This window comes from Varanus komodoensis, unplaced genomic scaffold (genome assembly GCF_004798865.1).
Source record: "Varanus komodoensis strain SLA01 unplaced genomic scaffold, ASM479886v1 scaffold26, whole genome shotgun sequence".
NCBI lineage: Eukaryota > Metazoa > Chordata > Lepidosauria > Squamata > Varanidae > Varanus > Varanus komodoensis.
In genome coordinates this window covers 2085185-2104021 of record NW_025335684.1, presented here as the reverse complement: position 1 = coordinate 2104021, position 18837 = coordinate 2085185, and the positions used below count along the sequence as shown (strand labels likewise).

The 18837-nt window shown below is 53.2% G+C and overlaps 1 protein-coding gene across 3 annotated transcripts in view; it reads right to left on the bottom strand.

The window, feature by feature from the left end:
• PEMT (phosphatidylethanolamine N-methyltransferase) overlaps positions 1-18837 on the bottom strand; it is a 48764-nt gene that overhangs the window by 17728 nt on the left and 12199 nt on the right. For 2 of the 3 annotated variants that reach the window (XM_044433732.1, XM_044433730.1), the window contains exons 3-4: positions 13812-13927; positions 3020-3165 (exon numbers count right to left, since the gene is read on the bottom strand). In XM_044433732.1, the coding sequence (XP_044289667.1) occupies positions 3020-3165; positions 13812-13927 (262 nt within the window). The remainder of the gene's footprint in view (positions 1-3019; positions 3166-13811; positions 13928-18837) is intronic. The other variant, XM_044433731.1, reaches the window with a different exon arrangement.

Sequence of the window (18837 nt, the reverse complement as noted above, 5' to 3'; positions counted from 1 at the left end):
CCTGGAGAGTCGACCAGAAGTTTCCACAGCACCTGCTACTGCTGTATCCTGAAGTCTTTGGGGATGCTCACCTTGAGGAAAAGGGATGTATGCAATGTGGGCATTCACCTGTGGCCACGTCATTCGGGAGGCTTCCCATTAATGCCGAGATGTTCCGATGAGTTGCATCACGGAATGCATCATTCCGGACGGGCAAAATTGGGAGTTTGCACCATGCAAGCATGCCCCCTTCGAAATGAAACCAGGCACCCTTGCTCTCCTCTGCTGGATGCTTTCCACGCTCCCTGAACACTCCTTGGGGGTTTGGGGGACTCCTCCAGGTTTGCCTCCGATTTTAATTCACTTCATAACATTAAGCCCACCCTGTTCCTCTTGGGAGGAACCCAAGGCTGCTTTCCCAGTTCCCCCCCGCTCCACGTTTATCCCCACAACCACCATCCTGTGAGGCAGGACAGGCAGAGAATGCGTGACTGGCCCAAAGCCACCCAGTAAGTTCCACGGATAAGCGGAGAACCAGAACTCAGACCCCCCAGGTCCCAGTCCAGCCTTTCAACCACCAAGCCGCTGCGGCTCCCGTCTGTAGATCGCAAAAAGCCGCCTCCTGCGAGGTTAAAACCTTTGCCCACCTAGCAAGGGGTTGTCTGCACTGAGGGCCAGCCTCTGCTTAGGAGGAGGTCTTGGGACTGTATTCCGGGGTGCGGGGGGGAGGGGGACAAGCCCAAGGGCGAGAGGACAAAAGAAGAGCTGCCCGGTCAACCAAGCCCACCAGTCTCTTTAGCTGAAGGACCTTCCGGCCAGTAGCGCAAACCTAAATTCTCACGCGGCGCATCCTCCAGCCTCCCTGTTCCGTGCTTGTGTGCTTCATGGTCCCAGGATGATGCACGATGAGCGCATCCCCCCAGCCCCCGAGGGCCACGCCGCCACCGTGCCCTGCCACTCAGCTGGCATTTTCAGGGGGCCAATCCTGACTCCCTGCAGGGCTGTGCTGCTGAGCCCCTGAAACGTTTCACGTCAAGAGAGCCCCCAGAGCAGGCGGCTCTGTTCTCTTCGCATCCTGACTCACCTGTTTTGCGTGAGCGGAAATGACACCCAAATAAGTCATCCTCGGCTGCAATGAATCAGGCCTCCTGCAAGGGGGGGGGGGGGGGGCTCTTTCAGACCACCTCGGGCCCATTTTTCACCAACCTGCTGCAGGCCCCCGAGAAGCCATGGCCAGCATTAGCATCTGAACTGCCTGCATCATGCTGAAGGACTGCGGGTGGCCCCGACCCAGGAAAAGCTGTTTCCCTCCCACTAAGACAGGTCTCTGCCCCGAGAAGCCTGCTAACTCAACTCTGTGGGGAGGTGATGCAGGAGTGGGGATGAGAATACGGAAGGAGAAAGGTGGGGTGAAGGTAATCAAACGCCACTCCCAAAGAATTTGTTCCAGCCACGGGTGGGAACAAAAGAGGTAGGCCGAAAGTTCAGTGGAAAAAGTGGCTGTGTTTTTACAAATTTGTGAACTTGGAAGGAGGAGGAGGTTTTTTAAGCCCCCCTCATTTTTTTGCTATTACTATGACATGATGTTTATATCCTTCTTTTCTTCCTCTAGTGAGGAACCCACCGCAGTTTTCCTGATAATCCTCTTGCTCTCCATCTTATCCTCACCCCAGGCACCCAGCGAGTAGGTCAGACTGAGCGTCAGTGACTCACCCACATGGCTACTTTGAACAATTCGATAACAAAAAATAAGGTTACCAAAAAGGGAAGGAAAGAATTAATTTCAGCAGAAGCACCATGTATCCCAAGGTAGTGGGCAAAGCCATAACGGGGACCGGCATGGCATGCCCATTCGATCTGCCGCCCAGTGCTAATTCTGGGTGGGCTGTCCTTCCTTCTTAGGCTGCCTTGTCCTTAAACCAGGCTTAGGCCCTGAAGCAGAAGGGGCTTTCCAATACAGCAGCGGTGCGCAACCTCAGGCCAGGGAGCTACTGCCGGCCCCCGAGGAACTGGAGGCAGTAACCACATTATGCAAAAGTCCTTTGGGAGTTCTGGTGGAGTGACCTCACTCCTTTTCTTTTCAAATTTCTTTTTCACTGTGCATTTTGAATTCAAACCAAAACGAGATCAGCAAACAGATAAAAGGGAAAATAAAATGTTGCCATGGTCTTACATGAAAGAGATCAGGAGGCAAAGTACCCAGAGGAGGGCCTTCCCTGCGGCGGCGCCCCGTCTATGGAATGCACTCCCCAGAGAGGTCCGCCTGGCGCCGTCATTTGTTTTTCGGCGCCAGACTAAGACCTTTCTATTTCAATGATATTTTAATAATTTTTAATATCAGTTTATAGGTTTTAATATGCAGCCAGGGTGGATCTGGATTTTATTTGTATTGTTTTGTTTTATGTAAGCCGTCCCGAGGCTATGAGATGGGAGGGCATACAAATGCTCTAAATAAATACATACATACATACTTGAAACTCAAGTAAAAATATTTCCGTGAAGACACAGATATACTCCATATATTTTATATGTAGCAAGCATAATGCTATTATGAAAGGTATTTATGCATAAGCAAACGCCTTCCAGAGAGCCCTGCGTCATTCCATTCCTAAATTGCCCCTGAAAACCTCCCATGCAAACGCAGAATAGTTTACCAAGTCCGCTGCATTACTGCAGGTGAAGGTTTGTCCTTCCAGTATTATCATATTGGTCCCCCAACTGTCAAAAGGCTACGGAGAATCCACACCCCGATCCTGCAGGCTCATCTGGTATGAATTTCAAGAGCTGGGTTGAGAATCAAGAAGAGCAGCATGGCTGGATGCCCTGCGGAGCTTTCCAGCACAAATTTTATTCCAGTTATTGCCCTGGGCCCACTCCTTTCAGTCTCGTCCCCATCCAGGCTTAGGGCTAGTCTCCAAGCGGGCCCCAGAATGGGATGCAGGCCTCGGGGTTCTGCACCACAGCAGACGGGAATGCTCTCTGCACAGCGGGACACCCGGCCCCTGGGCGGACGAGACACCCAGTCGAGTGTGAGCCTTACCCAGGAACGTTCCCACGAAGCCCAGGGCGAGGAAGCTGGAGGTGACGAACACGGTGCCCACAACCATGATCGCCAGGCTGGTGTAGTAGCCGAAGAGGCAATCCAGAAACGTCAGTTTGGGCTGCCGCTTTATCGCTTCTGTGAAGCTGCAGGAAACAGGAAGCAGAGGGAGAAGCCATCCGTCACGCGGTGTGGTTTCCGAGGCGCCTTGGAAGAACGTGGGTGCTAGGCAAGGTCTCGGGACACCTGGAACTTGCCGCATGCCTCTGCCATGAACTTGCCAGGGGGCCACGGGCAAGGAAGGCTCCCTCGCTCAGCCCCAACCCCCCGGCCTGCAAAATGGGAATAATCACCCCTGCGTCCTACCTCGCAGGCTTGTTAGGTGGATGACTACAGGACAGGAAGCAGTACAATCATCCTCAAAGCACTAGGGACGTGCTCACTAATATTTATTTATTATTTATTAATTAAATTCCTAATCCACCCTGTTAGCCATATGGCTCCTTGGGCAGGATACAACAAAAATGAAATGAAATGAAAATTAAAATACAATATAAAACAGCAATTACAAATTAAAAACATTAAAACCAATATAAGGTGCACAACGCTAGTGGCATACAGACCATTAACATGCTACTTAAAACAAGTGAAAATGCCGTCAAAATTAAAAGGTTTTTGCTTGGGGCCTAAAGGAATGCAAGTATTATCAGTTCTTTGGATTCTGCCCAATGATTGTTACCCAGCCTATGCCTCAGGAACTAAGACACCTGTCCCCAACCTGGTGCCTCCCACTGGCTGGCTGGGGATGATGGGTGTTACCAAACACATGGGTTGGGGAAGCTGATCTAAGGGTGGTTCAATGGAGTCCTGCAATTTGCTGAGAAAACATTTGTGTTTACAAAATCCATCATTCCTTTGGGCATCATCACTGTTTCCTAGTATGAAAGTTAAAAATAGCTCCAGGCCTGGATTAAGAGTAAAATGTTTCCTGTAAATCAAGAGCCTCCAGAAGCAAAAACACTTTGGGTTCCCGCATGCCCACTCTGCTCTGGAGCCGAAACTCAAACATTGATCTCCAGACAAGAACTGCGAAAGACCCGCGGAGAATTACCCCACCCAACCCTTCCTTTGCACACCTAGGATCTTTTACGCTGCATATTTTATGTAGCTCCTATGTCAGGCACGGCGTCAAAATATTCCCCAGAGCTGCAGCCTAAAATCGGAAACTTGCGGACGGAGCAGCTGGCTCAGCGCTCTCTCTGGAAGGCGTTCCATATTTATGTTTACGCGAAACCTCACGAGCGTCCCCTCTGAGTGACGCCAGCGCTGGCCGAGCCCAGCGGAAGGGCGCCGCACGTCCTGATGGCACAGAAACGCACCTGGTTCTGCTCCCCGCACAACGTGCCGCGGGTGCTGGAAACATCCTCACACGGAGCGGGACTCTGCGCATGGACAGTTTTCGCCGTGGCCACTTGGCTTGCCACTGGCGCGCGGTTCTGCCCCTCGCTTGCTCAGGAGAGGTGCCTGCCGAGACCACGGGACTAGAGCGGCTGGGGCAGCCAAGGGTGGACGGGTGAAACGGGGCTGCCTGGCTGGACCCAGAACAGGCTCTTCCCTTAGGAAGAGGGAGGCAGCGGGTGCCGGAGGGGCAACAGTGGCCTGTCTGAGCCCCCGAGCCTTTTCTCCCTTTGGAGGACAGAGTTCCATGTTCCACGGAGCCTGTCGTGCACCTCACCCCCCCCCCCCCCCCCCTCCAGTGCAGAGGACGATGGCCCATGAACGCAGGCACTGGGGATGCGAAGAACTTCTGCTCATGCCTGCAACTTGTATGAACACGTCCCTTTCGCAACCCCAAACACAGAGGGGAGCAGGGACACACGACCCAGCACCACCCCCAAACCCCCAAACACGCACTTGGAAAGCGCACGATTCCAAAACCTAGTCCGTTGCACAAATGTGCACATTCACACTCGAGTTTATGGGTGAAAAGGCACATTCGGGGAACTTTTTAAAGGCGCTTTCTCCATATGAAACAGGCGCTTTCCCCATTCGTAAAAAATGGGAAGAGAGTGCAATCACACACAAGAAGCCAACTGAGGCGGAAAACCTCGGAAAATCGGGAAACCTCGGCCGTCACCAAAATGGCTTGTGCGCCCACCTTTCGGGGATAGCGCAGTTTTGTCCCTCGTTCCAGACGGCTCAGAAGAGGCACCATCACCTTCGTTTCACTCCTATTCCGACTTCTGGAAACGATCGAAGTTCTTAGAGAATATAATACATTTTACTGATTAGGTTAAATGTTTCCATGCATCTGAAGAAGGCAGCTCTAGGCCACAGATATCCCTCTTATATTAAATCTTATATTAAATTATATTATTTATATAATTATATATATGTTTATATCAAAACACTTTGTTCTCACTTTGTTTGGGTCTGATGCTGCAGAATACAGTAGACATGCAGTCGGAATATGTCTCCTTTCCGAGATACTGAAGAAAATGCAACAGACAATGAGATGATTGGGATTTTATTTAAAAAGCTGCTCTTGTTTGGGAGAAGAAAGGGTTTAAAGAAATCAATCCATTCTGCAGATAATGGATCAAAACAGTTCTGGGATCAAAACAGTTCTGAGACAGAAACCAGCCTGCCTTTCATTCTCAGTCCTGCTCGTTAAAACCGCTCCCTGGTTAATCAACTAAAGTGGAATAATCAAGTGGAGTTAATCAACTTACAGTGGAGTAAGTCTGGAAGTGCTGCAAGTTTGGAGGGCGCAAGGCTTCACCTGCCTCCTCCTCCTCCTGTTCCCAAACCTGTTCTGTTCAGTCCACCTCCATCCCCACCCCATAATCGGGCCACCTGGCGTTCCAGCTACGGCTAAGCGTGTTTGCAGATGGTAATGAGCCATCTTCTCCTAGAATAACAACTTACCACTTCCTAAACAGTCTCTCTTTGCATAGCGCATGAACTCAGGTGGCCTTTCTCCCCTTCTCACCCCAGAACAGTAAACACAACTCTTCAAGCACCTACAGCTCTGTACCATAACAACAAACATTGATTTCCTTGGGTGATATAATCAGTTCAGGACCTGGTGGCACTTGTTATAAATTCAGCCTCTGCAACCGACAAGTTTTGCTCGGTTTACAATCAGCAGCAAACTAGTCCCCACGTGAAGGGGACTGTGGGCTTTGAGGCGTCGTGAAGTCACCCTGCGAGGAGAAGAGCTGGGAAGCAAAGCTTTCCGCAGGCAGGAGGGGCCAGCCGGATCCCAAGCACCAGGGCATGCTTGCGCAGGAGGGAAATGACTGCAATCGGTGGGATCTAAGGCACAGGCCTAACCCCGACCCTGTGTGTGCTGAGACGGAAAAATAGCTCTGGCTGGGAAATGCTGAAATAGGATGCTTCCCATCCAAAGAGCCCTAGCTTTACACCCCTACTGCTGCATTTTGCGTTCCTCGTTCAGAGGGTCAAGTAGATATTCTAAGAGAAGGTGCTCTATTCTGGTTGAACCACTGCCAGATGTTTCCCCATCTGGCCAGGGGACCTGTGCCGGGAAGGTGCTGTCGTGGTGAAGAGCGCGGAACTGGGACTCAGGCGATCCGGGTTCGAGTCCTCGCTCGGCCATGGAGCCCACTGGGTGACTTTGGGCCAGTCACAGAATCTCAGCCCAGCCTGCCTCACAGGGTTGTTGTTGTGAGGATAAAAGTGAGAGCAGGAGGAGGAGGGTGATGTAAGCTGCTTTGAGAAGAAAGAGGCAGGATGTAAATCCAATGACCGAATAAGGCTGAACCCCACGTCACACAGAGCCACCCTCTCGCCAGCCGAATCCCCAAAACCTGCCTTCGAGCCCTCATTCCCAAGCCTGTTCTTGAGTAACCGGGCTTACTCAAGCAAAGTGGCACCAAATGACCCTCTTCCCAGCTGGCTAAACCAGTTCCTTGCCCACGGCACCAGCAGGAAGCCTGCAATTCATGGGCCAGGTTGGCCTCCCAGGCACCAACCGGGCCAACAGCAAATGCTCCTACTGGCTGGGAGGACAAAGGCTGGGGGGCACCATTGTGTCTGTGTGCTCCCCGAGAGCCCCCGCCAACGAGGGTCGGAGCCAGCCCTTTCATAAGCCCAGGACGCAGCGTGGTGTTATAACAGAATTAGCTTCTCTCGCCAGCCGTGGCAGCAAGCTGTTCTTCCCCTTCACAGCCTCCTCTGGCAGGTAATGACTCTGCTTGCCTAACAGGGCCTGCTTGCCTGTTACGTGTTATTTGGGTCAGTATGTAACTGGCTCCTTTTTCTTGGCCTACCCTCGCCCCCCCCCTGCCCATTATCTCTTTCTCTTCGCTACCATCTTGTCACCCCCTCCGCAGTCACGACTGGGGCTCAGATCCCCCTTCCTCTGTGCAAGACGCCTGTGACAGACACCCCGCAGGCCAGGTAGAGAAGCTGCCACGGAGAGAGCCACCCGTGCCCCCTGCCTTCGCTCGGAAGAGCCCCCGGGGTCCGGGGCCAGCCACACCGCTTCCAGGGAAGCTCAAGAGGCCACCAGCGGATCTCGCGGCGTCCGGTGCTCGGAGCACCGGCACACCTGCGCTGCCCTCCCGGTCGCCGCCCAGATAGCCAAAGCCTCCCAGAGCGAGCCCGGCCCCTCCAAAGGGGAAGCCCCTTTCAGGCTCAGCCTGAGTCCGCCAGGTCTTGGAGCTTGTGTGCCCCAGGGCAGCGCCACTCCGAGCTCTCGGTGGTGCTGCCCTTGGCTGCCCAAGCAAAACGGCGCATGTTTGGGAAGGCTGGTTGCAGAGGGGCGTGCCTGGAGCTCGGGCGCAAAAGAGCGAGAAAGAAGCTGCCCGGGGGCAAAACGAGACGGCCTGCAAGGACGGGAGAAGGGTCTCCATCCGGCCTCGACAGGCATCGATGCAAGGTGGGGAATACGCGGCTCCACCAGAAAACGATCTCCGAGTAATTGTGGACGACAGGCTAAACATGAGCCAACAGCCGCCAAAAGGGCGAATGCTATTTTGGGATGCATTAACAGAATTATTGCTTCCAAATCACGAGAAGTAGTAGTTCCTCCATACTCCTCACTCATCAGGCCTCACCTGGAGTGCTGTGTCCAGTTCTGGACACCAAGATTTAAGAAAGATGCTGGAAGATTAGAAAGGGTCCAGAGGAGAACAACAGAAATGACCCAGGGTTTGGAAACTCTGCCCTGTGAGGAGAGACTGAGAGAACCGGGCATGTTCAGCCTTGAGAAGAGAAGACTGAGGGGGGACATGAGATCCCCCTGTAAGGACCTCCAAGGCTGCCACAAAGAGGGAGGCCAAGGTCTCTTCCTGCCGATGCCGGAGCGCAGGACACGGAATAGTCAGTTCAAGCTGCAACAACCCAGATTCAGGCTGGACATCAGGAAAAGCGTCCTCACTGCAACACGGCGGTGGGACCAGCTGCCTGGAGAGGCGGGGGGCTCCCCCACACTGGAGGCATTCAGAAAGAAGCTGGGCAGCCACCTGAGTGGGATGGTGTGACGTGGGGTCCTGCAACAGCAGGGGGCTGGACCTGATGGCCTTCATGGCCCCTTCCAACTCTCCTCTTCTAGGATTTTTTTAATTATTATTTTCTCTACAATCGAACATTAAAAACCTCAATTATTTAAGACATTGGACATACCGGGTTGACATCTTACTCTTTTTAACAGTCAGAAACCATATGCAAATCTACGCACAGTCCCGTAAAAAATCTTTTTTAAGATCGGCTCTTCAAGAGGTGGCTCTTCATTCGTCTTAGGAATCTACGATTCTATAGCCTTGCATCTTGCTCGCAGGCAAAAGTAGGACATGGGGGGGGGGGGAGCCCCTCCTGCTGCTGTTCCCACAGCGACCAGCCTGTTGCCTCTGATCAGAGGAGCAGCGATCGATATTGTTTCGTAAACCCGAGAAGTCCAACCGGCCAACACACAGTGTCGCGTCGGGCGCTTGTTGACCCTGCAGTTCCTCCCGCCGAGTGAAAGACACCGAACGGGAGCCCTTAAATGGGCTTATTAGAACTTTGCTTCGCATGCAGGAGTCCGCAGAGTCTCTTCCCGGAACCAACAGCTCTGGCCCTGGTTTGATCCCGAATGCCGCAGTTTCCTGCAGTTGTAGGATCGCTTTAGGGCCGGGGAGCTAAAGGGAGAAGCCAGCAAGAAACAGTCAGGTTTGGAAGTTTTGGGGGCCGCAGCCTGGCGGTGGGTGGGCTGCAGGCTGAGCAGCCGAAAGCATAAGAAGAAGCCGCCAAATTCCAATTGATTTTCGTCCCAGCTCTCCCCACCAGCCAGCAAGCCTCAGGAGAAGCCATTCCGCCTTTTCAGAATGGGAGCGAGGGGACGGTGGACGGGGAAAGGGGTGGGGCCACCTGGAAAAGCCTGGGACCACGAGGCAGGCCCAATCTGGCCCGCAGATCTGTGGTTCTGCACCTCTGGTTTAGCACATGGGCCTCTGAGCTTTGCTCGTGGAAGGCGTCAGGATGAATCCCCAAGACCTCCAGACAAGAGAAAGAACCCAGTAGCACACGAAGGCAAAGCTCTGCAGAGCTGAAGAGGCAGAGGAGAATAACGGACCAGCAGGAACCTGGGCTAGCAGATGGGCGGACTGATAGTGCCTGGAGTTTTCTTCTCCAGAGATACCAAGTCTCCTCCTTCTCCTCCACCACCACCATTCAAACTTTCTCTGGCCTGCCTCTTGCCACTCCTCAGGCCTGCTGGAAGCCATTCAAGAGCTACAGAATGAGGGGGAAAGGGGGAATCCCAAATCACTTTGCAACCAGAGACAAGGGATCCCTAAAAGGCCATCTAGCCTGACCCCAAGAACCCCAACCAATGCAAACCATCTCAGGGAGTCCTTCTGGCTGAGCAGTGGCATAACACGACTTTAAATAAAGAAATAAACCTGGACAGAGTAGGGGCTGAGCCTGGGGGTTTCTACAGGCAGCTCGGGTGCTCCCATCTTTGCGGCTTCTGGGATGCTTTGAACCCTGTCCCCCGCAAAGGGGGCCCTTCCTCCAGGCCTGTTCTCTTTAGCACGGAGGTGGCTATGTCCGCTCCAGACCGTCAGTCACAGTCTTAGAAAACACTGGCCTCATTCATTCTAGGCCAGAGAAGATCCAGAGCGCTCATATTATGCCACACCTGGGCAGAAACTCCTCAAGGTAGAAAGAGAAACAAGGTAATCACTAAGAGCCACTCAGCTCACCAAAGTGAGCAAGATTTCGGGGGGAGCAGCAGCGGACGGCATCAAGGCGTGAGGCTCCTTAATGCCCAGTCTGGCTTCATTCAGCTCAATCGGGCAACAGGACGCACTTCTGGTGGAGAAGCATCCGGTGAGTCAGAACATAAAAGGGACAGAAGTGACACAGCACGCGGCCTTGCTCCCCTGACGTCACCAGCGCTCCGATTATCGTGCGCATTAGCAGAGCGGGCCCCACCTCGGACTTCTAGTGCTTACGTTTTGGCAGCATTTTTCCTTGCTTAGCCGCGCGTTCCGTACGTGCCTCTCAGACTCAAAAGGGCACCAAAATGTGTCACACACTGGGGCTGAAGCATCACTCAAAATGAAGCTCGAGAAATTATTTGATGGCTTCTGCTGTTCAAATCCTAGAAGAGTTCGACCAGGTTGGACACGAACTCCATGCCTGCTTCACACCAGCAAGCTCATAGGCAGAGCACGGGGCCAAATCCAGGCCCATGTGCTTTCGATCTGCATGAATGGTGCACACATCCTTTTTACGTGCGAGGAGGAGGAGAATTTATTCACATTGCAGAAGCGATGCCAGTCAATGAATTTTCATCCAATTAAGCATTCTTCAAATAGCATACAGCTTCCTCGAATTATCCCAAACTGATGGAAACGGGTTTTTTCGTAAGCTGAATTGCCATGCACAGATGCTCTTTGTGTGTGTGCTGCAGTGCTGGGGGGGGGGGGGGGGATTAAACCTTTCCTCTCCTGAGACCCCCCTCCCTCAAATTGCTCTCTCTGCATGGAAATTAAGCCACACCACACCCTGCTGCCTCCCCCCCCCACCCCGTCTCCAATGACCACTTAGGTTCTGGTGAATAAATTTGGGACCCTCGGAAATAATAAATTTCTATTCCTCCCAATAGGCAAGGCCCTCTGGGTACTTTACAACAGGACATATTAAAAATATAGAAAACACACCATGTTTAAAGCATCCGAAAAGCTACAATACAAAAATCTGAACCAAATTTAAAACAGACACAAAATTACAGTAACTTAAAAGAGAGGAAAAACACGACTCAAGGCCTATTTAGCAACTAACAAGCCCCAGGAAACGAGCTGGATGCCCTGCCTGGTGCCCAAAAGATAAGAAAAGGGAAGCCAAAGGCTGCAGACAAACACGCCAGTGGCCTGATGTGATGGTGATGGTGGGGCTGGGAAGACTGGGAAGAAATTGGCACAAGAGGAGGGACTATGTTACGGCTGTCAGCGCCCAGGTGGGATGGAGTCCTTGGGTACCCGCAGGCGGGAGAACCTGGTCTAAAGCAGGTTACTGCTTCCCCGTTTGTGCCTTCAAGGCGTGTCAAAGAGGACAGTTCCTAGCAGAGGCAAGCCTGATTTGCTTCCTGCCTTCTTCCCTGATGCACGTGGCCCTTTGCGGGAAGCTACGGAGTTCCTCAACGGGTGGTCAAAAACCCAGAGCATTTCTCCTTTTATTCCCAGGTCCCGTTTATCTCAGGCGACAGGCGCGCAGATTTCTAGAACGTCCTGAAGTGAGACCTATGAGATCTCCCACTGCAAAACAGCCCCGTGAGACCCCCCCCCCCCTGCAGAATGCAAGCTCACTTATCTCGGGTTGCGTGAGCCTAGCAGGCCCTGGATTCACAATTGCTTTAAATCTAGCATGATCCAATTGCAGCCTTGTCTCTGAGATGCTCGTCTTCAATGAAAGGTCAAAACAGCCGCAGCTGCTCCCTCCGTTGCAAAGAGAGTCAGTGGCAGGACTGAGTTTTGACAGTTTGGCACATCCGGATTCTCTTGGGAACCAGCAGGGCTTTGGCTGATTTTCCCCAAGGCAAGTCACGGGTTGGGGAGTTCGGCTGACGGACTCCCGGGGGGGGGGGGCATTGTTGGATTCACCAACTTTGTAAGACAGGGGTTGCAGATGTGGCTCCCCGGAGGCCCTTCCGAAGGGCTCGGCACGGCCAGGAAAGAGCAGGGCAATTGCCAAGAGCCTGGGGATGGGGCAACCATTGTAGGGCTTGATTTCGGCTGCTTAGACACCCCAGTCGAAGGGGCTCTGGGACTCAGCCCTGCCATCAAGCACAGCTAAAAGCGTATAATCCAGATGCCTGTGTCTATACACCCACTTTTCTGCATCCAGAGAAAATGAAATTCTAATAGAATTTCTCTACGTATCTCTGCACAAGTTACTCTCATTTTGCCGTCTGTGGAAGAGAGTCAAGGCACGATGGAGCGGACGGAACCTCACCCCCTGGCCCAGGAGGTGGGACTCACCTCTTTACCTGCCTTCTGAGGTTTGGGCAGGTGTAATCTCAGCTTGTCCTTCCCTCCTTCGCCACTTTAAAGGCCAGGAGCTGGGAAGCAGCGAGCTTGCAGTCCCGCGGGTACTTGGGGCTTCGGGCAGGGGTGGTTAGACCCAGCCAGCCAACACTCTCCACCTGCCCCGGCTCCGCCTTGTGCATCAGCCGCTGCAGAAGCCCCAGCAGCCGCAGAGCGAGCGGCTCTTGGGAGCACTGAGCATGCAAAGAAAGCCATTAAAAGCCACCACTCCCTGCTTAAGTTCCCTCCACTCCACTGGGCATATTTGAGGACACATCATTCCTGCCCAGCATCATTCATGCAAGATTACTGGCAGCCAGGGAGGGGCAGGGAGGGGACAGCTGATCTGTCACATCAGAGATAAGCGCTGAAGCGACCCAAGCTGGGCGCACAGGCGATGCCAGACAGTTCAGCAAACAGAGACTTCTGTGACTCGCTTCATGCTGAAAAGGGAGGGGCGGAGGACCTGACCGCCACCTCGGGGACCCCACCTGGGGAAGATGCCCTTTCTAAGGAAACAGCATTCCAGAGCAGACAAATCCAAAAGAAAAAGAAACTAGCAAGTAAGACAAAACAATGAATTATCGACACAACCACGATAAAAATAATCGTTATTGTTGACATTCCTATTGTCGTCGTCGTCATCATTTTAAGCATGTCATATCGAGCTCGAACAGCTTCCCCTCTTTTTGAAAGAGGTGTGGACCTGTTGGAGAGTGGCCAGGTGTCCCTCCCAAAATCAAGGTAGGTAGGTAGGTGCTGGGTGCCACCATGAAAGGAGGACATTGACTACCTGGAAGCTGTCCAGCTGAAAGCAGCCAGGCCAGTGGAAAGCAAGCCGTGGGAGGGACCGCTGAAAGAGTTCAGCATGCGGGGCCGGCCCTGCCATTGGGAGAGTGAGGCGCTTGTCTCAGGTGGGAGGGCTGCGGCTGCAGGCTCCCCTGCTCCCTTTGGCGGCGGTGCGAGGCACTCTCGCTTCCGGGGCCGAGGCAAGGTCCGCCAGCCACGGTCGAGCCTGGAGCCATCTAAGGACTGCCATGCCGAAGTCTGAATCAACTTGGCCTCTGTTTTAGAGCCGAGGCCGGCAGGTGCAAATTGCAGGGAGCCGATCTGGGCTGCACTTCCTGGTCGGGACGGTTTGGCAGTGGGACGGCTCGCCTCCGGGAGGGCTTCCTCGGCTCCGTCTGCCCCAGCGGAGCCCCATCGGGCACCCTGGCTTCCCCTGCAGACCAAGCGCCTGCGGAGGGGGCACTTACCAGTGGCTCCGCAGAAAATTAAGGGTCACGATGACGGCGCCCAGGCAGTAGCAGGCCATGTAGGGAGAGCGGAAGACGTGCGTGAGCGAGCGGGTCTTGTGCTCCCATCTTCCTACCTGCTCGGACACACGAAAGTAAAAGGCGTCAGAGACAAACACAGCTGGCGGTGGAAGTAGCTCGGAGAGGTTTTCCCTGGAGCGTCATCATGAGGAGGCCCTTTTAGAACGGAGGAGAAGCAGGACGGAACCGGCAGCCCGTCTGCCGAGCGCCGTGCCTGCCTGCGGGGCATCCCCAGAGGTCTGGAAGCATGGGGCTGGGGGGTGCAGCGCCCCTCGTCTCCCTGCCTTGGGGGAGCCCCGAGGCCCAAAGTGGCCATGGGTCAAACATGCCATCTGCCATATAAGGCGTCAAATCTGGGAATCGGCGCGTGCAGGATGGCTTTGCAATTCTCCAAGCCGACTGCAGATGGGAACTACTGGTACATACATATGCTGGTACATACATACTTTGCAGCTGCAGATTCAGTTTTAAGAAGCAGAAGGCCTGCGTCCCCATGCTGCTCTAAACGGGGTTCCAGGCAAGAGGTGTGAGTGGGGGGAACTGGGTGGGCCAAGCAAAACACCAGGAATGGATCCGAACCAGGCAACTGAGTCACAGGAGAGCAGAGCCTTCTATCTGTCATGCAGGCAAGAAAAGGCCGGTGGCTGATGCCTTTTCACTGCCACTTGCAAAGACGGATGCTGCCTGCGTGGAACGCTTCAGTTACAAAATCCAGTTCACAGGCAAACCCAGATTATGGAATCCAAGGAAAAGTATACAATATCTAAGAACTGGGAAGTTCTCAGCCCCTCTTCTGCTTTTTAACCCCCACCTTCCCAGAAGTTTCTAGTCCTCATTATTGACTGTAAAGACATATTTGGAAATATGTAGGTAATGCCAGCTAAGATCACTCGGGCCAGGAATCAAGTTTCCAGTGGTTTAGGTTGGGGTCCTTTTCCCTGATCTAAGCAAAATATGATAATCAACAGCATCAATGATAACATTTGCTCAATTTGCAGATGTTATAAAGGTTTCAGCATCCAGAATTCTCAGTGCAGAATTTTGATTTGCTTTGGGCACAGGGCAGGTAATATCTTGTTCCTAGTGACCTGGAAGTCCGACTTGGAGTCACCAAAACTACTATATCCTAAATCGCCATATTTCCCCCCCTCTCTCAACACAGCCGACACTTCATGTTCAGAGGTTCCTTGTATTATTTGCAAGCCTTCTGCAGGACTCAAGGTGAGGGATTCAATGCTGAAATTTGCCACCAGTGAAATGAATTTTCAAAAGAAAACATGATTTGAGCTGATGTCTGGGCTGTTTTGTCTCATAGTTTTTTTCCATTTTAAATGTTTAACGTCCTGGCTGCCAAACTTTTAAAAGGCGTGCAAAAGTTGTTCCCTTCGCCCGCACTACTTGTTCCTCTCAAAAAAAGAGACAGAGAGAACGTTATTTGACCTCTTCCATTTAATCAGCTGGAAATGTCAGAGCCCGCTTCTCCTTGCTCCGCAGACCAGGCGGCCCTCGCCAAGCATTCATATTCAGTATTTGTTCCAGGGACATGAGATATACTATTTCTCCATCATCCGGACAGACCTGACTTTTAACCGTGTTGCATTTTAATGTATGCGGCCGTGGTGCTGAAACCCAGCTCCCGGTTCTATTTTACGCCGTTCCATTTTTATCTTTGCTGACTGCAAACATACGGTGCAGCACTCAAGAAATCGTTTCCCTGCACTCTTCTCTCCGAGTCCTTACGTGCCCCGGGACCTGCATGTGCACGCTCAGATCCAGCGTTATACCTTACGCCCATTCAAAAGAGCCAACAACCTGCCTGGGGTGCCAAATCCACAACGCGCCAACACAGACCCAGGCACCTGCAGACCGACTCTGTGTCTGAAGCAAATCCCAGTACAGAGTAGAACATAGTCCTGAGTTGCCTTTTGGGTTTGTTAACTGCCTGGAGAACTTTTGGGCTCTTGGGAGGTATAAAAATGAAATAATGGATGAATAAATAAATCACAGAATGGAAGAGTTGGAAGGGGCCATGCTAAGGGGCGGTCTAGAAAGGTTTTAAGCCAAGCCAAGCCAAGCGTATTATGGGGAAACCAGGAGAAGTTCAGTAGCCCAGTGGTGGCAGTGAAGAATCGTGGCCAGGGCGAACGGTGGCCTTGCCTGCCACTTCCCGCCACAACATGCTCGAAGAGTCACCACTAGGCCTCTCCCCTTCGGGCCTCTGCCATGCACACAAATCTTGCCCCGGATATCCAGGATAACTGGGCCGGTGTAAGGAGACCGGTTAGCTCGGAAAGGTGTCTGGAGGCAGGAAGTCCGAGCTCTCCGAACGACACGCAGGTCCTGACGCAGCCGCAGGACGTGTCCCAGCGATCCTCGCCAGAGCGCACAAAGGCCGTAACCGCAGAGGCGAGGAGCCGCCGCCGGGCCTGGCGTTATCTGGGAGCTGTCGAAGCGGCATGTCACCCCTTTCCTCGTTCCTCTTGCCATCAAAGTGGCATTGATTCCTGAGCCGCTCCAAGTGACGGGGGGGGGGGGGGCGGACAGCAGCCGCAGCTGCCTTTTCTGGACGTCACCGGCTCCTAGGCTGCAGATGGGCTCTCACGCAAGCAGAGGCAGCAAGAGGAGGAGGCCGGAGAGTGGCAAAAGCCGGGCACGCCGCTGACGGAAGGGGACTGCGTCTTCGAAGGTGGTCGCAGCGATGGTGCTGATTCATGCGAGAGGCCGTAACAGGCAGCGGAGGCACTGCGCCGTGAGGCCTCTCTCCACGCCATCCATCCATCCCCTCTCGCAAGACTAGGGAGCTGCCGCGTAAATGATGCCAATGAAGGGAGCCAGGGAGAAAACAAGGTCCCGGGAATGAGAACGGGCATCTTCGGACATCCCGAGATGTCCAGCAAGCAGTCAAGGGCTCATGAGTGGGCCAAGCCTTTCCCTCGAGGAGCTGAATTAAAATACAGCCCAGTGCGGCACGGTGGTTGGAACGTCGGACCAGGGACCCGGGAGGGTCCGGGTTCGAGTCCCCACCCAGCCATGAAGCTAAGCGGGTGACTTTGGGCCAGTCACTCACTCTCAGCCCAACCTCCCTGATAGGGTTGTTGTAGTGAGGATAAAAATGAAGGCGAACTATGCGGAAGTGGAAGAGGAAAAAAGGTGGGATAGCAGAATTAGTATTTCTTGGCTGCCTTGCAGTGCAGCAGGTCCTTCCAGGTGGTGTGCAATAAAACACAGACTCATAATACAAACCCCCAATATGGTCTTAAAAGAGCAATAAAAATGCAATTAAACCTGCACGGTCGGAGACTGCTCCAGGCCAAGAGCAGAATTAAATAGTCTCTTTACGGGTCTGCTGAAAAGCTCGCAAGACAAGGTGCGGCTTGGATGGCGACTGATTTTCACCCGCTGTCGCGACGGATGGATGCCACTCGCATAGCCCTCACGGAGGTCCTCAGCCCACCCTTTCTGGTCGCCTCCTGCTTGCCCCCCACGCATTTTTCCATGCTAAGCCACTAAAAGGTGCCCTTTCGTGCAGGGAAAATACACCTCCCAGGCACATGCGCCAAAAACGCACACCTTTTCCTTCAAAGTGAAAAACGACGAAAACCCGTGTTTGGGAACACGGATGCGATGAACTCGGAGGTGAAATGAAAAGAACCCCGACCTGCAAGGCGCGTCCACACTTGCATGGCCTCCGATCAGCCCACGCTGCACCCGAGATGCCGCGTGTCGGCCCGTGTGACGGTGCCCCGCGACGGCGGTGGAGAAGCCTGCGGGCCTTGGCATGCAAGGTCTGATCCAGGCTGCACCTGCCGAGTCAGGTGGAAGCACCTGCCGTATGTGCACTCGCAGGTCCATCGGGAGCCTTCCCACCGGGTGGTTTCATCCGAGGGGTTCTGCGACCAGGGAGTCCCCGGGCCTCGTTCACGTCCCCCCGGGCCAGTTCGCCAGAAGAGGGGCGCAGGCAGTCCTTAAGACAGAGGAAGATCTCATCGCTCCCCACGTGCCTTTTTTGACCCTCCCCCTCCTGCTCTCTGGTTTGTCCTCACAACAACCCTGCAAGGTTGGCCCTGCTGAGAGTCAATGGCTGGTTCCCAAGTCACCCGGTGAGGTTTATGGCTAAGTGCAACTTAGCAGACAGCTCCCACGAGTCTTGGTCCAGCGCCCAATCCACTTTTCCTCCAGGGCTCTCAGCGGCTGGCCACGTGTTGCAAGAGACCAATGTGGCAGACACTTGGCCATACAAGTCTCCCAACACTGGCCGTGGCCTCCAGCATCCGGTGCAGGGTGGGCCTTTCCGAACTGCCAGAAAAAGGGTCACCGAAAAAGGAAGAACTAAAGGGGACACGATTTGCATACCATTGAGCAAAGTGTTCATCGATGCATGCAAATTCAGAAATCAGTGTTGTAGTTTCAATCAAAATGCAATTCATTTCCCTCTTCTGTGGAAGACGGTGACCAGCTGACCAGAGTGCGTGTGGGAGCCCAGTCCACGGGAGTACGGATGGTCAGCAGGTCTCGCAGTCCTTGATCTCTGGCCTGGCCTGGCACTGGATGCACGCAGGAGACCTTCAAAGGAAGGACCGTCCTCTATAAAGGAGGACACCTGGCCACCCGAGACAGCATCTCCAAAATTGCTATAGCTCTCCATTCACTTCCTGGGTGGCCAAACTTATCCGGCATGGTACCTGAGATGAAACAGCATCTTGGCTTGCTCCTTTGCTGACGACAATGAACCGTTTATTTATTTATTTAGAAAATTTCTATGCCGCCCCATTTGCCGAAGCCTCGGGGCGGCTCACAAAACATCAATTAAAATATAATACACTAAAAATATAAAACGAATTAACAATATAAAATAAGTCGCCCTGGCCAAAGAATAAAATAAGCAAATAATATTAGCAATTAAAATGACGTTTGAATAAAAAGGTCTTTGCCTGGCGCCGTCGTTATTTGTTTTTCGGCGCCAGGC